Source organism: Mastacembelus armatus, chromosome 20 (genome assembly GCF_900324485.2).
Source record: "Mastacembelus armatus chromosome 20, fMasArm1.2, whole genome shotgun sequence".
Taxonomy (NCBI): Eukaryota; Metazoa; Chordata; class Actinopteri; order Synbranchiformes; family Mastacembelidae; genus Mastacembelus; species Mastacembelus armatus.
This window is the reverse complement of record NC_046652.1, coordinates 12,193,526-12,213,690: the sequence shown is the minus strand read 5'-3', so window position 1 is coordinate 12,213,690 and position 20,165 is coordinate 12,193,526. Positions and strand designations below refer to the sequence as shown.

The 20,165-nt window shown below is 39.1% G+C and overlaps 2 protein-coding genes across 8 annotated transcripts in view; one reads left to right on the top strand and one right to left on the bottom strand.

Moving 5' to 3' along the window:
* Positions 1-10,653: 10,653 nt before the first annotated feature.
* Positions 10,654-18,620, bottom strand: ralaa (v-ral simian leukemia viral oncogene homolog Aa (ras related)). 2 transcript variants are annotated; one of them, XM_026291753.2, is made up of 5 exons: positions 18,482-18,620; positions 14,307-14,553; positions 13,998-14,206; positions 13,567-13,741; positions 10,654-11,001 (listed from the first exon to the last, which is right to left on the bottom strand). In XM_026291753.2, exons 2-5 carry the CDS (start codon positions 14,418-14,420, stop codon positions 10,879-10,881), a joined length of 621 nt encoding a protein of 206 aa, XP_026147538.1. In that variant the 5' UTR covers positions 14,421-14,553; positions 18,482-18,620; the 3' UTR covers positions 10,654-10,878. The 2 variants fall into 2 exon arrangements, with proteins under 2 accessions (XP_026147538.1, XP_026147539.1); XM_026291754.2 differs by having other exon boundaries at positions 14,307-14,424; positions 18,482-18,612.
* Positions 18,621-19,029: 409 nt separating this feature from the next.
* Positions 19,030-20,165, top strand: part of LOC113121374 (F-box/LRR-repeat protein 7) — a 33,194-nt gene continuing 32,058 nt past the window's right edge. For all 6 annotated transcript variants that reach the window (XR_003294712.1, XR_003294711.1, XR_003294709.1 and 3 more), the window contains exon 1: positions 19,030-19,113. The gene's annotated coding sequence lies outside the window, so the exon portion shown is untranslated. The remainder of the gene's footprint in view (positions 19,114-20,165) is intronic.

Below are 20,165 nucleotides of genomic sequence, written 5' to 3'. Positions count from 1 at the left end.
GAGTTGCGACAGTAAGGGGTCAAATCCCACCAGGGCTGCTTCAAATGCTGAGATCCACTGGTTTCAATAGGCAGAATTTATCCCCAGAGTGCTACTTTTAATCACGTGCACAGATTTGCTAATTGATTGTGTGTGTTGAAATTATTGATTTTTATTTTGGATAGGCTCTACAAAAGTGTGATATTAAATATTTATAACATATTATTATTAATTATAGATGAGTATAGAAAGGGAAATTACTTTAAGCTGCAACTTTGTGTGATAGCTGTAATGTAATTCAATGATGCAGTTAATCACTGATAGGGATAGATCTTAAATAAAACTATGCATGATAAAAGTCAGCAACAAAAACATCATTAGCCAAAAGTTTGGGTTCAATATGACAAGGTGTTTTGACATTTATTCAAAGTACACTCCTATCTGCAATTACATTTTAGATAATCAGAATAGTTTTCTCACTAGTCAGAATGGTATCTAAAGAGAAACCCAATAACATTGTTTTTTAAAGAAATCTACAACTTTGAGTTTACTAGTCAGAATTAAATTTAGGATATCTAAAAATCCTCGATTACTAGACTGGAAATGTATTGCAGATATCCATAATTTAATTCTTCCTAGTTAAAAAGAACATTTCAGATATCCACAGTAATATTCTTCTTATGCACAATTGTTGTTTCAGATATCCGCAGTCACTCCCATTTGCATATATATTTTTTAATGCCTGTTGAATTGCAACTAAATAAGATAGAGCAATAATAATAATAATTCTTTTTTTATATATATATAAAACCGGAGGAGTTACACTTATATATCACACATTTACTTATATATCACATATATCAGAGCTGTTTATTCCCGCTAATGGGTTTGCAGATATCCAGTAAAAAACGCACACAATAAAATCATTATAATCCAGACCGTGGATCTGGTCACAGCACTTCCTACGGTGGAATACACGTGAACAGGTTGTGAGCATCTAGCACGTCACACATGAAGTTTATGAGTTACAGAAAAGTAGGGAAAATATACAACTGCAAAACCTTCACCTTCTTCTGTGTGCAGTGTTGATCATGTTGAGGACGAGGAAATGGACTTTTTTATGACTGTCTGCACAGAATACGTCCCCTGTATGACACTTTACGTGTAGCCTGCAAAGATGTGTCCCACCCCCAGCAAAACCTTTCTGTGAATGAGCGCATGGTAACCACCAAAGCCAGAATTGCCCTGAAGCAAGGGCAATTCAGGAAGGGTTTGGATCCTGTGGGACATTTTGGGACATAAGGAGTGTCTTCACAAAATCAAAAGGTAACACCCTGACAAAAAAATCTCCACGGGGGACAGTCAGATGGATCAGAGACGGAGCTCTCCTTTTCATCAAGTGGATAGACACGAGAGGTGAAAGTGTGTGCTCCACTCTGCACACTACCTTCTCAGGGGACACAGTAAAAAGAGTGTGTAAGGTTGGTGGAAAATACACAACTGTCCAGGTGCCAGTGCCGCCGGCTGTGAAGGACTACAACCGCTTCATGGGGAGAGTTGACCTCTCAGACCAGCTGATTGGCTCCTATTCTCCTCTGTGGAGAAAGACCAGAAGGTGGTATGTGACAGTGCTGCATCACTTTATTGACATTGCTGTAACAAACAGCTATTTACTCCACAAAGAGCTGTGTGGCAAACTGGAGCAGCAGCCGATGACACACCGGAGCAGCAGCCGATGACACACCAGGCCTTCCAGGAGCAGTTGACAGCCAAACTCTGTGTTGTGCACCTTCAACCAGTCCCGGAGACGTACCAGCATATTGCTGTTGCCATTGTTGAGGGGGTATGTGGCTCAAAAAAAGCCATACAGGGGCACAGGAAGTGAAAGCTGTGTGGGAAGTGCACTTCCTTTATGTGTGAGGCCTGTAAAGTGCCTCTGTGTGTTATCATGGACAGGAACTGTCACAAGTCCTATCATAGCTCCTAATGTTCGACTTTGTGCTTTTCTGTATATATTTACACTTAGACACTGAGACACTTAGTCTGCCCTATTGTAAATTGTGTACAATGTGCATTTTATTTTCATTTTTATTAGTTTATAAAAATGAGTGTATCTCAAATATCACTTTTGCCATTCATGTGTATTGGGCTTTGAATATCAGATATCCACATTTTTGACATCCAGAAAAAAAATGTTCTTACTTGAAAAAAATTCCTATTTCAGATAATTACTTAAAGGTTGGGACACTTGTAGAAATGTTTTCAACACTTTTCAATACCTAATTTGCTTCTACTGCTGCAGAAAATATGTAAGCAGCCCAATACTTGGACCCTGTAATGAAGTGAGTAACACTAATTATCTTGTGGTTGGGATATATTAGGCAGCAGAGGAACAGTCAGTTATTGAAGTTCTGTGTTGAAGCCAGGAAAAATGAGCAAGCTTATAAGGATCTGAGTGACATTAGCAATGATGATCACCCTGAGTCAGAGCATTTTTAAAATGGCAGGTCTTCTGTGTTGTTCCTGAGATGCAGTGGGCAGCATCTAGGTTCAAGGAAGGACAACAAGTGAAATGATGACAGTGCCACAGCCACCCAAGGCTTCCTAATGTGCATGGGAAGTGAAGGCTAGCCTGTTTGATCTGATCCCACAGAAGCGCTACTATAGCACAAATTGCTGAAAGCCTTAATGCTTAAGGTTGTGATAGACAGGTGCCAGAACACGCAGTATATCGCAGCTTTCGATGCATGGGTCTAGGTAAGACTGGTCCAAATGCCCATGCTGACTTCTGTCCAGTACCTACACTGGGCATGTGAACATCAGAATTGGACCATCAAGCAATAGAAGAAGGTGGCCTTGGTGAGGCCTTGAGTCACTTTTGACCAGTGGTTAGCACTGTTGCCTCACAGCAAGAAGGTCGTGGGTTCGCAACCCGGCCTTTCTGTGTGGAGTTTGCATGTTCTCCCCGTGCTTGCGTGGGTTTACTCTGGGTACTCCAGTTTCCTCCCACAGTCCAAAAACATGCATGTCAGGTTGATTGGTGACTCTAAATTGCCCATAGGAATGAGTGTGTGTGGTTGTTTGTCTTTGTGTGTCTATATGTGGCCCTGTGATGGACTGGTGTACCCGTGCCTTCCACCCAAAGGGAGCTGGGATAGGCTCCAGCAGATCACCGTGACCCTGGTTAAGGAATAAGTAGGTATAGATGATGGATGGATGGATGGATGGATTGGGTTACTCAGTTAAAAAAACAACACTCTGCTTGACTTTGCTGGGGGGTGATCACCAACACTGTGAGGGGGTCCTGGAAGTTCACTGTTGAATATGTCAAGAGAAATGGTGCATTGCAGAAGCCTGATATACTGACAGGAGAACATCTTCCAGGTTTTGTTTACTTTTTAGATGGGCATGTAAAAAAGTTTACAACTGAATGTCTGGTAAAATATTCAATTTATTTGTATAGTGCCAAAATACAATGAAATAATTTTAAGGCACTTTACATAAAACCCAACAAATCCCTTATGAGCAAGCACTTGACGATCGTGAGGAGGAAAAACTCAGTTGAATGCAAGAAACCTCCATCAGAACTGGTTCAGTTTTGGCGGCCATCCGCCTTGATCAGTTGGGGTGAGTGGTTAAAGGAGAGAGAAAAGAACAGCAACAATAAACAATAAATAAACACTACGAGTTGATGGGGTCAGTAACTACCAGTCAGTGATACAGAGCTCAAGGACCAGGAATACCTGGAGGGGGTACAGAGTGAGAGAGGACAGAGACAGTGCAGAAACTATGGGAGAGAGAAGGCACAAACTTCGTGACATTCAATGGCATAGAAATGTATGGTGAGAGTAGAGTTGATTGGAGAGAAGATAGGAGAAAGGAGAGGAGCTCTGTGCATGATTTGAGGCCCCTCAGTAGTCTAGGCCCATAGCAGCATAACTAAGGGATGGTTCAGGATCACCTGAGCCGGTCCTAATGTATGTTTTTTCAAAAAGAAAGGTTTTAAGCTTAATCTTGAAAAACCTGAACCCAGACCAGGAGCTAGTTCCATAGGAGAGGAACTGCATAGCTAAAGGCTCTGACTCCCATTCTACTTTTGGAAAGTCTAGGAACCACAAGTGTATTGGGATAATATGGTATTATGAAGTCTTGAAGGTATGAAGAGGCTTGATCATTAAGATCTCCTTGTGTGAGGAGAAAGAATTTAAGTTCTACTAAAGATTTCACAAAGAACCAGTGAAAGGAGGATAATATAGGATAAGTATGGTCTCTCTTGGTAGTTCATATCGGAACAATAACTGTATTTTGGATATGCAGTAATCTAGCCCAGAAGTAATAAACAGATGGACTAAGTTTATTAGTTTTTTTTAGATAGGATGTTCCTAATTTTGGCTTTATTGTGCAGGTGAAAGAAGTTAGTTCTAAAAGATTTATTTTGTGTGTAAGCTAAAGGACATATCCTGGTCAAAAATAACTCACAGTAGTACTGGAGGCTAATGCTGTACCATCTACAGCAGGGGTGTCTAACCCATGTTCCTTGAGGGCCACTGTCCTCCTTGTTTTCCAACTTGCTGAAACATTTTAGTGAAGAGAATCAGTCCTAGCACAGAATGTTGTGGAACATGAACAAATTGTAATTTTTATCAGCTATATAAGCTTTACCCTAGAGCTGGCTCTTTAATCTCAATCACGTTTGAGTCTTCATAACAGGATGTTGGGGTCAATGGTGTGAAATGCGGCACTGAGGCCTAACAGAACAAGTACAGAGATGAGTCAATTTTCTTTCCAAGAGAAAATCTTATGCTATTTCTGCACTATGATATAATCTAAATCCTGAATGAAAAATTTAAAACAATTTATTCTTATGTAAGTGTTCACATAGTTGCTCTGCAATAGCATTCTCATGAATTTTAAAAACAAAGGGGAGATTGGATATTGGCCTATAGTAAGCCAAAACCCTGTGATCCAAACTCTGTTACCAGAGATAAATTGACCAGGCAGCTGATTAAGGGCAGGACATCCATGATGTAAAAGACAGAATATGGAAAATTCTTGGAAAATGTTTAGTAATATCCACTTTATTTGCCTTTTCCAAATAAGTCACAAAAATGAACTGAAATGTAAGTTTCACCTCTTGCATTCACAAACAGATAGGCTACATTAGTGGTTATGTTTAAAATAAGTAAACATGAAGAAAACATTCAAATGATGGCATACATACAATCATCCATTCAAAGACAGATACTGTATATCTATTTTTTTTTTATTCCAAGGGTATTGATATAAAAGGCAAAACAAGTTTTTTGAATACCCAGTAGGACAGTTTTCTCATAGCTTTCACTCAAACATCTCTTTAAGTACTTCACTGGAAATATTTGGGCTATCAAGTCTATAAAACTATAGGTAAAGTAAAAAAGAAACAGTAAAATTATTGTTTACTTTCACAAGAATGACGCTGTGTTAAGCCAGTGTTAAGAGTAAGCCAACACTATGGTGGTCACTTTAAGAACAATAGTTTCTGCAATTCTCAACAACAGACAGGACTTAAGTTACTGTTAATGTAATGGCCATTTGCTGACGAATGTATACCACAGTAGACTGTATTCTTACGCTGTATCTGTGCCTGCAGCAATTTGTGCCTATCACTTTTAAATTCCAGGGGTGTTTCCGTGATGACTCGGTGCACTGGAGGTTAGCCCTTAGAACATATTAAACCAAACTACTTCACCAAACATCCTGATGCCATGGGTTCCTAATATTTTAAGTTTGTTTGCCTCACAAATTGTCACATATCCACCCTCAGCCTCCTATTTTAACTCTCCACACCCTCTCTACTGTGTGCTTTTTAGTAAAAAAGACATGCCAAAACCAGGAATTATCGAGTGTTCATGTATTAAAATCAGAGAATAAATGAGACAAATACAAAATGCGTCTCAATTTTTTGAATGGTGTTGGAATTTCCAAGCACTGGTCAGGTCTCTAAACAGCATTAAGGCTTAAGTGCTTCTACTGTTTACAGACATTCTAGTTCTAAGTAAATTTCTTTTCCTCTTTGCAATTACAAAAATCATTTTTGCATAGACTATACTGATCCTATTAGTTAAAGAAATCTATTAATGTACATGATAAGCTGGTAGTGTTGGCAATGAGAATTTGTAACAAAACAAAACAAAACAACAACAAAAAAAGAATGGCTCAGCCTTAAAGTAAAACTATATAGTTTTACTAGATGTAATAGAGGGGCAAACTTCACAGTGTGTTTTGGTCTATGCAATTTAGCTGTTAACTATTCTCATTTTGCCAATTTTTAATATTCACTCACTTGTAAAATTGTTCAGACACATGCAGATCAAAGGAACATAATACCATATTTTCCAGACTATAAGTCACACTTTTTTTTTTATTCCTCTGGCTTCCGGTGCAATTTATATAGCGAAGTGACTTATATGTATTTATTTACAGTAATTTTGTCTAATAGTCACTATCATTAGGTGACACTTTATACACCAAAGTGACTTATGTTTTTTTCCTGTTCAAAAAGGCTTATAGTCTGAAAGATATGGTAGATATATTTAATTAAGATGTTACTATAGCATTATTACCCTAGGTTGGCTTGCACAGAACAAAACAAGTGTAAATAAAATGGAATACCCATAGGAGCCATCCATAAAAATGGAAAATGCCCTCTACAACCAGCACCGCATTGGCAGCCTAAGATTGCAGGCACACAGGATGAGCATGGGAACTAATCACATTCACAGCGGACAGAGAGGCAACAGTGATGCACTGTGCATGAATAACTAAAGCCCTCGTAACCTTGCATTTCTTTCCCAGGCCACTCAGAATAAAATCATTTGCTCTGACACCCTTTCAGTTTTACAAAGATAACTGCTTCTTTTAGATGCTCACTGTAGCGAGATGTCATTCAAGTCAATTGAAAAGCGGGTACTTGTTTTTAATAGGTGACATTTTTCTTTGGTAACTGAGAGCAACTTTTTCTTTTCTTTTCTTAAATACATGTCTCAACTTACTAGCCTATCTATCTAGCCCATCTATGCTGCATTCATTTTTGTTTTATTCCATAAAATGTAACCATCAATTCATTTATTTCCACTTCAGTCACATTATACATTTAAATAAAACATGGGAATTAAAAGCTTGAGACAGGAAAAGTTAAATTAGTAAAACAATTCTTTACATGTCTGGAAGCAAGTTAGTTACTTTTATCAAGATGTGTTGAAAATATGTAAAGGATGTAGTGTTGTAGCATTAGGGAATCACCTTTTATCGGAGCACCAGGGATTCCTTCATCACAAAAAAGGCAATCAAAGTCATTAGCTAAGGCTGGCCACACACTAGTCAATTTAATGCTAGATTTGTCCCCCTCCAGTGATAGTGGGGGGCATAGCCTAATTCAAGGCTTGTCACAATCCTCAAATGTGTGGTGTCAACACGATTATTTTATTGCTCCTTTTTGGGTCAGGGAGGCTTCAACTGAATGCCCACAATAGCCAATGAGATCAGAAAACATCACCAACTAGATGTTGTGTACGTTTGCATCTCACAAACATGGTATCCAATCAGAACAAAACCAGCGCCAAAAGGAGCACTGATAAGACATGCTTGTTGAATTATGCCAACAACACGGGTGTCTTTTTTCGTACGTGCAAAATATAATGTTACCACAATATGGCCAGCAATGAAAAGGTGTGCGTCACAAAGTCATGTTTAATCGCGCGAGTTTCTGTGAAATCTTGTGTCTATGGAATTGCCAATGTGAAATTGTTACTACAAACAGCAGGTGTGTGGTCTCCTGGTCTTGTTGAATCATCTGGTGTGTGTGTTCAGAGGATTATAAAATTAAAAATTGCTTGAAACTCTCCTTATGTCTGTGGTCTCCCATGTTTTTAAAATCGGTGAGGATTTTATAATCGTCTAGTGTGTCCCCAGCCCAAGTGAGGTAAAACTTCTGAAATGTTAGTGTTGAGAAAGATTCAAGTGTTGTAAAATCCCTCACAGATTCATGGGTAGTAATATCATTTGTGCATTTGAGAAGACTCAAAGTGACTAGAAGGGGAAACAAAATGTGCAATTCTCTTACACTGGCTGTTAAGAGGGGAAAAAAAGCAAACAATGTGTGACTTCTCAACATTAATAGTAAAATTATTTTGCAAAACAACAAATGGGAATGGCATCAAATTTGCATTCTGGCTTAGTTAATGCAATGACCTTTCAATTGAAATGCTTCATATATTCACCAGTGCAATGTGCATTTTCTCTGTGGCACTTCATGAATTCTGGATTGCTAAGCATGTTGATATATATTTCTTACTAAAGACAATGGATTAATTAATTAGGGCTTTCCAGTATTGAACTCCAGTTGTATTTTCCCCATTTAAACCTTGGCTCTGACATTTTCATTTTACCTTTTCTCCAACTACACAGTCGTCTGAATATATTATACACGTCACACTTTACATAGAAAAGTTCTGTAACTTTTCATGGTTTAGCCTCTTATCAAGCTTAGGCCTAAATTAAAACACCATCCATTTATTACACTCTATAATGTGGTCAGAGTAAGAGAGTACCATATTTTCTGGACTATAAATTGCACTTTTTTACTCCCTTGGCTTATCTTGTGACTTACAGTGGGTACGGAAAGTATTCAGACCCCTTTAAATTTTTCACTCTTTGTGTCATTGCAGCCATTTGCCAAAATCAAAAAAGTTCATTTTATTTCTCATTAATGTACACTCAGCACCCCATCTTGACAGAAAAAAACAGAAATGTAGAAATTTTTGCAAATTTATTAAAAAAGAAAAACTGAAATATCACATGGTCATAAGTATTCAGACCCTTTGCAGTGACACTCATATTTAACTCACATGCTGTCCATTTCTTCTGATCCTCCTTGAGATGGTTCTGCTCCTTCATTGGAGTCCAGCTGTGTTTAATTAAACTGATTGGACTTGATTAGGAAAGGCACACACCTGTCTATATAAGACCTTACAGCTCACAGTGCATGTCAGAGCAAATGAGAATCATGAGGTCGAAGGAACTGCCCAAGGAGCTCAGAGACAGAATTGTGGCAAGGCACAGATCTGGCCAAGGTTACAAAAGAATTTCTGCAGCACTCAAGGTTCCTAAGAGCACAGTGGCCTCCATAATCCTAAAATGGAAAAAGTTTGGGACGACCAGAACTCTTCCTAGACTTGGCCGTCCAGCCAAACTGAGCAATTGTGGGAGAAGAGCCTTGGTGAGACAAGTAAAGAAGAACCCAAAGATCACTGTGGCTGAGCTCCAGAGATGCAGTAGGGAGATGGGAGAAAGTTCCACAAAGTCAACTATCACTGCAGCCCTCCACCAGTCGGGGCTTTATGGCAGAGTGGCCCGACGAAAGCCTCTCCTCAGTGCAAGACACATGAAAGCCTGCATAGAGTTTGCCAAAAACCACATGAAGGACTCCCAGACTATGAGGAATAAGATTCTCTGGTCTGATGAGACCAAGATTGAACTTTTTGGCCTTAATTCTAAGCGGCATGTGTGGAGAAAACCAGGCACTGCTCATCACCTGCCCAATACAATCCCTACAGTGAAACATGGTGGTGGGAGCATCTTGTTGTGGGGGTGTTTTTCAGCTGCAGGGACAGGACAACTGGTTGCAATTGAAGGAAAGATGAATGCAGCCAAGTACAGAGATATCCTGGAAGAAAACCTCTTCCCGAGTGGTCAGGACCTCAGACTGGGCCGAAGGTTCACCTTTTAACAGGACAATGACCCTAAGCACACAGCTAAAATAACAAAGGAGTGGCTTCGGAACAACTCTGTGACCGTTCTTGACTGGCCCAGCCAGAGCCCTGACCTAAACCCAATTGAGCATCTCTGGAGAGACCTGAAAATGGCTGTCCACCAACGTTCACCATCCAACCTGACAGAACTGGAGAGGATCTGCAAGGAAGAATGGCAGAGGATCCCCAAATCCAGGTGTGAAAAACTTGTTGCATCATTCCCAAGAAGACTCATGGCTGTACTAGCTCAAAAGGGTGCTTCTACTCAATACTGAGCACAGGGTCTGAATACTTATGACCATGTGATATTTCAGTTTTTCTTTTTTAATAAATTTGCAAAAATTTCTACATTTCTGTTTTTTTCTGTCAAGATGGGGTGCTGAGTGTACATTAATGAGAAATAAAATGAACTTTTTTGATTTTGGCAAATGGCTGCAATGACACAAAGAGTGAAAAATTTAAAGGGGTCTGAATACTTTCCGTACCCACTGTATATAGGGAAGCGACTTATATGTGTATATGTGCAGTCATGTTGTAGTGTAATGACTAACTTTAAATGCTACTCTTGACTCAACTGAAAATATTGTGCTGCAAAAAAAAAAAAAAGTTCACATTAACTCCTCCTGTAACACAAGTGAAAATGCTGCCCAAAAGAAAGAGCTATACTGCAGACTTCAAAGTGCAGGTAATAAAGTCTGCAGTCAAAAAGTTTGGAGTGAGTGTCAGGATTCAGACAACCCGAGAGAGGTTGGCAGAGTTTAACATTACTTAACACGGATGAATGAATATTGTATTGCACTTCTGCTTGTTATCATGCCTAGCTTACATCACCAAAGTGACTTATCTGTCTTTTTTTCTGTTTAACAATTCTGTTTTTGCTAAAAGCGACTTATAGTCCAGAAAATATGGTACATAAATTATTTGGAGTGTCAGCACAAAAAAAGTTAGAGCTATAAATGGTATATAGGGTGCCTCATTACAACGTCCTGACACACTGTCTGGTGTCTTGATAGCCAGGAACAGAAATTCATAGTCAGGTATGGGCACAAAATAAATGCAAAATCTGAGAAATGTATATGTACATATGCAGCTCTCCTGCTCTTGGTTACCACTATAAAATACAGCATCTCTCTCTAATTCTCTTTGCCAAACTTTTACTTTTCTTCTTCCCGTTCTTCTCTTTGCTGTCCTCCATTTTTCTTGCCCGGATCTCTCTCATCAGGTCAAAGAACACCTGTTAAAACATACAAAAGTCAAGTCAAGGGAAGCAAATTTTACACATTTAAATAAAATAAGCCCCTTCAAAACTCGCCACCTTGATGTGGCAAAGGGGTTTTCGCACCCTGGTGATCCTGGGAGGTGCACTGTCAGAATAACAGTCCCTGGTATGGTCTCCCAAAATAAATTGGTCCTTAGGAATGGGCCAGACAAATAGTGTTTTCATAGGCCGTAATCAAGGGGAATACTGTTTAAACAGTTCAGAGTATATGGCCTACTTGAAGACTCCGGTTGGAGTCCTGGAAAGGAGTCTTCATATTCTACGATGATGGAGAAACCTGAAGGTGGGTGATTGCAAGGAATGCCCCGTCTGATATGATCCTGAGTGGTGTTTTGTTATTGGACGTATGTGCTAGTCATAGATTGGCTATAACAAACACCATGTTCAAACAGAGCAACTCATAATTGTACTTAAAACCAAAAGAGCTTGGCCTAAGAATGAAGAATGTCTTTGCATTCATATCATCAGATCTGTATCTGTCAGTTTTGACACTTGGTGAAGAGAGGAGCAAATCTTTCAACTGACCACCACTTGGACGTGATTTAGATCAGATAGAAGGTGAGACTGCTGGACAGAGAGAAAAAAAAAAAAAAAAACATGCACTCAGGGTGGACTGCAAGGTCTGGCTGAAGCCATATCCATGGGACTGTTAACTCCAACCCCTGTAACAATTTCCCATGTATCCCGGGGAAACTGGAGATACAGAATCTAAGGTGGCCATGTTAAAGTTGTCCAATCATAGCTATGGTAAAACAGTCATTATTGTCTGGTGTGGAGGTGGGATGGTTCAGCTGGGGGTCTCCTGAAGCAGCAGATGGGTACTGGTGGGCCAGAAACAAGGAATTTGGAAAAGCTATGAACAAAGACTTTTGGCTGGCCTCAAGGATGAGCTGGCAAATCATCAGACAGGTCTTTAAAGGGAAATCAGAGTTTGACACAGACTGTTTATTGGTGGAGGAGATCTACCGAGGATGGGAAAAACATTTTGAAGCACTCCTGAACCCAACTAGCATGTCCTTGGAGCAGAATTCTGAAGATTTGGGGTAAGTCTCACCCATATCTTTGGCAGAGGTACTTGAAAATCTCCTTAGTTGAAAGGTGCTCAGTCTGGATGAAATGTTCAATGAGATGATGAAAGCTCTGCTCATTTTGGAGTTATCTTGGTGGACATGTCACTTCAAAACTGCAGAGCACAGGGAAAATGTCTGTGGACTGGTAGACCAAGGTGGTAGTTCACAAAAGGGGGACCATAAGGTGTGTGCACCAATTATGAGGGTATTATTACTGCTCAGCCTCCCTGAGAAAGCTTATGCTAGGGTGTTGTAAAGGTGGCTCTAACCAACTGTTAAACCTCAAATTCAGGAGGACAAACTCTTTTTGCAAGGCTTCTGGAGAGATCAGGGGAGTTTTGCCATCCAGACTACATATGTTTCATAAGAACTATGAACTATTACGGTTCTCAGTTCCTGTGGTACCAACACACAAAAAAGGGAAACTTCCTTCAAAGGTTCTAAGAAGTATGATAAAGTTTCTCTGGTCTGAAAGAGCCTAGTGAGTTTCTGCCTTCACCAGTGTTGTCTCTTGTCTTTAGGCACAGCTGGGCGTAGAAACAAAACCTCAAAATTGCTTCTTTGTTTTGTGCAGATTATGTGTTTCTATTGGCTTTATCAGACCATAACCGGCAGGCAGATTGGCAGAGATAACAGTCAGTATCCCCAAAGCCTGAGCCAGGAGTCTCTGCCGGAAAATGGAGGACTGCTCCCTTCAGACAGGAAGTGAATTGCTTTCCCAAATGAAAGTGTCCGTCTTTCTTTATAAAAAAAAAAAGAAAAAAACAATGGGGACGCAAATTGAAACAGCCAAAATGAGTTTCTTGTGAAAAGTGGCTGGGCTAGGTCTTAGGGGCAGGGTGCTGTGTTTGGATATCTGGAGGGACCTTGGAGTAAAGCTGTTGCTCCTTGTGTCCAACGGAGTCAGTTCAAGTGGTTTGGGCATCCAATTACTATGCCTTTTGGGTCCATTACATTTGAGATGCTCCATGAACGTCCAATTGGTAGGAGGCCCAAAGGCAGACCCAGAATTTGCTGGAGAGATATTATATCTCATCTAGCCTGAGAATGCCTCAGGGGCCCCAGTAGGAACTGGAAAAACTGGAAAACAGTGCTGGATGACTGAAGTAATCTACTAAAGCTGCTGCACCATGACCCAACCCAAGTAAGTAGCTGACAATGAATGGAATTAAATAAGGCGTTATACAGTAAGTCAACTGTTGTGAGGACTTAAAGTAACTATCTAAAGAAAAGTCTAGATTTGACACTAAGGGATAAACTGTTCCATATTCTGGCAGTGATAATTGAAATGGCTCTAATGTTTAGATTTGTAATGTGAGCGTGTAACAATAATTGTCTGAGTATCTAAACAGAGATTCTGAGGGGTTTGGATGTTAAACGATATCAGAAATGTAAGATGGCACTATTTAAATAAAATTAATCTAGCCAGGTTTTAGCTGATCAGACTTACCTTGTCAACATTGGCACGGGTTTTGGCAGAAGTCTCCACATAGCACACGCCCCACTGCTCAGCACGAGCTTTCGCCTCATCTGCGTTGACTTGCCGTCGGTCATCTAAGTCTGACTTGTTACCAACCAGGAGGAAGGGCACATTCTCATCCTCCTTCACTCGCAGAATCTGCTCTCTGCAGAACAGGAAATGTCACTCAGACAAGAATCAAGTCAATAAACAGACTACTCATCTACAATGTATGTTCATCATATCCAACTTAATCGGGTCAAAATGTAATCATGACATATCTCTGATGTGCTTCCTAAATGTCAAAAAATGCTAACACTTCAATATTTTAGTGTAGGACATCACACAGTAACCATTATTAGACTGCAATGGATGAGAAAGTATTTTGGCAAGTATCTTATTGATACTGTACACCACAGCACCTGAAGTCTACTGTTGCTGCAAACGATTCCAATTCTGTGATGGAAAACACACAGAGAAAACCCTCGCCACTGCGGAAGTAGTTATCCCGAATGGCTGCATAGTCCTCTTGTCCAGCTGTGTCAAGGATGTCAATCTGTACCTCCTCTCCATCCAACACCACTTTCTTTCGGTAACTGTCTGCTTTGGTTGGCTCATAGTCTTCAACAAACTAGGAAGGAAAAAAAAGATTAAGTAAACCAACAAGAAAACCTTTTCAATTTAAACACTTAGCAAACTTTTAATTGAATGCTGAGATGCAAGTTGCTCACCTCATCATACATGAACTGGAGTGTGAGGGCTGATTTCCCCACTCCTCCACTGCCCACCATGATCACTTTGTGAAGGGCTAGAGAGTTCTGCCCCTTTGGTTTAGCAGCTGCCATGGCTCTGTGTATAAAAGAATCTGAGTGTGAACGTGAAAAAGTCCAAATGGAGCTGAAGATGGAGGGAGGTACTGTGGGAAGTCCGTAAAAATCAGTCTCAGAATGAGCTTCGGGAAAGGGTTGAGGATAAATTCTTGGGGAGAAAAGAAAAAGAAAAGAAGAAATTATGATCACTTCAGGATCTCTACATTCAATTTCTGCAGTTATCATGGAAATCATTGTCAGTCGTAGCAATAAATCCCACAATAAAAATCTTAACCAGTTTATTACAATTTGTGGTATATGGTGTGAATGGCATGGAAACTTGCTTTATGGTATGCAATATTTCCCCTAGGTTAACTGATCAGGGATGGCAGACCAGATAAAGTGGGGGTCAACTTCAGTGCACACAGTGCAACTTTTATCATAGGTTTAAAAGGACACACAAAGCAGATAATTCTAATCATAAAATCATGTAAAACAACAGTGGTTGAAGGGGGTGGTAATACAAGCCTCTGTTCTGAAATAGGTGGAAAACAAAAGAATGTATCTTCCAAACACATCAAGTAAATTACTGAGCAGCATTGGTAAACATAGCAGACATGACTTTCTCAGGCATTTTCCAAAGGCTGTTCTTACAAAGGGAAAAAAAAAGTCTGTGGTGCACCAACAATAAATGTCATCACTGTACTTGTGTAAGGGGTAGACATGGTTCCTTTGAGAGAAAGGGCTTTAAAGACATGATCAAAGCAATGGATCAAAGATATGTGGTATTTTGATGCAAATAGAAACGCCAAATTGAAATGTAAAACTATATTGCAAGGTTCATGTGAAAGTGAAAATTAAGGAACTGTGAAAATACTATGCAGCGGTCAAATTGTTGTGCAGCAAATGCCCTGTTAACAAAGCTGAAGAATTTATAGCTCAAGGCTTGAGGAAAGCACTGGAATCACAGGAACTTGAAGTCACAAGCATGCATAACTACTGACAGTGGCACAACATTGTCAAAGCAGTGCCACTTAATGCCAACTATAGGTTTCACCTAACAAAGTCAGGCTATCTGTCTTAGATTTCATATATACACACACATGTATGGATAATGAATAGTTTTATTTCTGTAGCATTCAAAGGTTATTTTAGCTGGACTTATTCAAATCAAATATTCATCATCAAGGCCTACATCAAGTATTTATGATACAAGAGTTCAATCATTTCATAGTCAATGGAATATAGTTCCCTAAAACTTAAAACTTGCATTTGCATCTTCTTCTCACGAGGTAAAAAAAAAAAAAAAGAAATGAAAAACTGAGCAATCCGTCATCGTCTGACTAATTTCACTGGGTTCAGATATTTAAGTTTTATGAAATGGTATTTGGTATTAAACCTGGTATTTATGTTATTGTAAGCTTATAGATTCTGAACAAATGTTGGGGTGTTGAAGAGTACACCATTGGTAGTGCATGGAAATGTCAGGTGACATCAAAACTGAAGCTGCTGCTGAAATTCAGACACTACTAGGACGTTAGGCAACTACAGTGAAGTTTAAACAACAGACCAAAGATGTTGTGGGAGGGGGAGTTGTAGAAGAAGCTGCAGAGATGGTAGTACCAAGGAACGCAAACTGAAGTGTAAAGTGAAGTTGGCAGCTTTCTCAAAAACAGTTGTTGAATATCCTTTCCATCAAAGATACAATTGAAATTGAGCTCAAGTGCTACCTGCAAGTTTATGGTGAGGGAGTGTTGGAGACTGCACCAAGCAAATTCCCCAGCAGTGGACAGCTTAGTCAGGAGGTACCATTGTATTCTTGCCACTATTGCCCCTTTCATTTGGGCATTCCGTACTAGCGAAATGACTGTGACCTGCCACAGATTTGCTCTGAAGCAAGTGATAGTTGACAAACCTGTTTTCCTGGCTAATAATCTGAAGTAGTTACTATAACCAATTAGGCTGGCTAAGAAAGCTAGGCCAAACAGGAATGCCCAAAATAGTGTTTGTTTTGTACTGAGAATTACTTCAAATTTAGGCATTAAGGCAAGTTTAAAAGGTATCTAGGGGATTTGTGTTTTTTTTTTTTTTTAAACTTTGAACTAATTTTGCATTTTGAGGTTTCATTGTGTTTGAGTTGGCTGGAGGAAAGACACGTCCTGCCCTGTCCTACTTGTGGGTCTTAATTTAATTGTATTTCATGCAAAATGATGGAAAATACTTAAAAAGGTTTATTTTTATTATTTTATCAATTTATTACTCTAGTTTTGCATAATAAAAATCCTTAAAATATATCTGTGCTATGTGAAATATTTAGGCACCACAGTTAAAAGTACAGTAACAGCTGCCATGCAGCTACATACCAGCAGTTTACCCCTTAAGAAGTATATATATTAAAATTTTAAGAAAAAAAAAAAAAAAAAACAAAAAAACAAAACTTTGTTACCATATATACCATTACCATCCATGCTTCAGAATAAACTAATACATTTTAGGCCATACTAGTCAACCCTATTTCAACTGAAGTATAGAAGGTTTTGACCACTGGCATCAATTGCTGCCTTACAACTCACTTTATAATCAGTATTTTCCCTCACTCTTCACTCTTTTATTCTTATAGCTATGTCTGAAAAAAAGAAGTCCTCATTAATATAGTGAATACTACTCACCTACTTTTATCTTTGCAATGTCAAAGAAAGAATAATGAAAGAAAATAAACAAATCATGCAACTATTTTCCCACAGAATAGGTAGAAAACATTTGGGATATCCAAACAGAAACCTATTTTGTGCTAGATTTATTTTTGTATTTTTTCCTTTTATGGCATTTATCTCCAAGGATATGAAATCATCAAGCAAATTTTACTACTGTACATCATAACAAACAGTAAGCAATTTCCATTAAAGCATTTTAATGAAGAAATAAAACATTTTAAAAGTTTCTGGGTAACATTAGATGATATTTCCAAAACTCTGATAGGAGTGCTTGAAAAGCTGACATGGGAAAAGTAATTTAGTGGTTAGCTTCCTATACTGGACTTTCCAAGAAGATTAGGGAAATTACATAACATTCAGAAGTCTGTGTTAATGCCTTCTCCTATCTTAGACTCTCACAGATCTCTTGGGATGAGGAATACAAATTGAAATACGATCATTACACAAAGTCAGGAAGAGGGCTCATGCACTCATTGGCATTGTTACACTTTAGCACTGACTGAAATGTCTTTTTATCTTAACAATGTATAACCTATTGTCATGAAATTTTATGTTAAACCATAACCAGTGCAGAACATTATCAGTTACGCTTGATAAGTGAATTACAGCTGTTAGATAACGTTACATGGATGGGAAGGGACTTTTTTGGTCCGTGAAGGAACATTAGTAATATGACGATTCCTAAACAAAGTTACGTGATCAAAATAACTTACCAGAGTGGTCTCAGGCAAAGGAAATGGAAATAGTCGCCGCTGTCACTATTAAGGATACATGGATGGCTTCAGTATTAGATGTGAGGTCACGTATCCGTTTAACAAATGTATTAGCGTAACGTTGGTTTGCAAGGTTAGCTAGCTAGCTTGGTTAGCTAGTTAGATAGATATCGCTAATGACACAGGTCAAGAATACGATAATATAATCTCGCGTCACATGTTGTTGAATGAGAAAGTGATAATTGTCCCACCTTATTACAACAGTAAGAGCTGAAAGCACACATAACAACACAATACCGATAATATTAACTTAATAGCCCGTTAGATAGTGACATGTCAACTGCAGGTAAAACATCTAGCTAGCAGTGGGCGACGTAGCTAACAAGCTAACTAGCAGGTTAACGTTACAGTTACAGTTACCTGATCGCTAATTAGCACCCGAGGACGTTCAAAATGAGGAGACCGACTCAGATAATGTATAAAAAAAGCAACAGATGCTTGTTCGACGGTCTTAAACTCAGTAGCGTCCTCCTCCCTAGCCGGCTGGGGTGGCCACTCAGGCAAAACCCTAGCCAGCGATAATACAAATTTAACGGCAGGAGACTGCACGAACAGCAGCCTCAGTTTTTTAACAACCACATTCGTGAGCATAACACCCACCACCACCTACCTAAATTTAACAGCGCTCCCCTTGGCTCAGCGTCTGACGAAGTATGGTGGCAAAACGAAAAGAGACTCAGCTAGCTCCTCGTTAGCTCATGGCTAGCTTCCTAGCTAACTGTACAGAGACCTGGCTGGTAGCAGCAGACTGCACGTCCTGTGGGCTCGGCTTCGTCTGACAACGCCCGCCTGGGAAACCCAGACAACTCTCAGGTTACTTTTCTTGTGTGAGCGTAATTTCTCATTTATGAAAGATGTTGCCGATCTTTGATTATCTGCGCAGTGTAACACACAATACACATTAAGGATTGAACGAGCTAAATAAGTAATTAAATGTTTGTGTAAGAGGAAGGTCTTTGTCTAGTTAACCTGAATTAGACTTGTAGAAGCCAGAGGTGATGCTGGTTTGAGTGTTTCACTACAAAATGCACCGGCAGTATAGGAAAAAAGGATTTAAAAACTCAAACGTGCTTTTCTGTTTTCTACACGTCTTGTTTAAAGACAGATTTCACATTTTCATCAAGTGGATAATGTAGTAACTAACGTTACATTATGTAGTTTCATATTTTAGGTGACATTGTTTCTACAGCAGAGATCAAACCATCGCCTATCACTTCAACAGAGGTGATATTCAGTTGCCAGGTAAGACAAATTTCACTAAACACTGTACCTGTAGTCTTTTTCTCACATTATTTTTTATCTCAAATTTTATATTTGGCTCATTTTAATTCCCTTTTTTGGAGAATTTAGGGTGAACTCCCAGAATTTGTTAGCAGGGTTATTGGAAAGTATGCCCTTTGTTTGTTTTACCTGGAGAAATGTGATGGTTTCCTTAATATGATGATGCGCTACAAATCAGGAACTGGCATGATGGTGCACTGTGAATGAGATCATCTGTCCTGGAGCAAACAAGGCTTTGCTGTTTGTTCAGCAGTCTGTGCATTGATGGTTATTATATCTTTACTTTGCTGCTTACCGGTTATGTGGAGTTATGTGTGTAGTAAGGCTTTTAAAACAAAATTAAGGTCCTTCACTCTAGTTTTTTTTGTTTTGTTTTGTTTTGTTTTGTTTTTTTTTTTTTTAAACTGGCATCTTTGTGGCCTTAGCTTTAAGTAAGTTTAACACTTCTTTTTGGCAAGACATATCCTGGATCTTGGCTTCAACAATTTGCTTTTGTAATAATTATCCAGATTAATTGGTATGCTGAATTCTTTGGAAGATATTTAACTTGCAGATGTGGATTATTTGTCTGTAGATGCAGGAGCCCAAACACACAAAGCTTGATAGATTTCTGTGGGTTTCTGGATATTAGCTCTGCTATACTAACTTGCTTGTTGAGGAATTGTGAGGGAGAGTGTAGGGTCATTTATCTTTTTGATTTGTTATGGGTGGAGCAGCAGAGTAGATGACACTTTCGGGTTAATATTAAGTAAAGCTTGGCAGTGGTCAATCTCTGGGGTCTAGTAAAGAAACATAATTGCTTGGTGGTGATACATAGTCCAAAGGGATAAGAGAGCTAGTGTTAGTCATACAGTTTCCTGTCACTGCTGATGATAAAATGTTATACTGTAAGTAGAACCAGGCTTCTACAAATGTAAGCAATGAAGGGCAACCAAAGGCCCAGGTAAAGAAAAACTGCAGCCTCTGTGGTCTTTATTGAGCCTAAAGTGTAAAGCATCCAAATTTCAACAGTT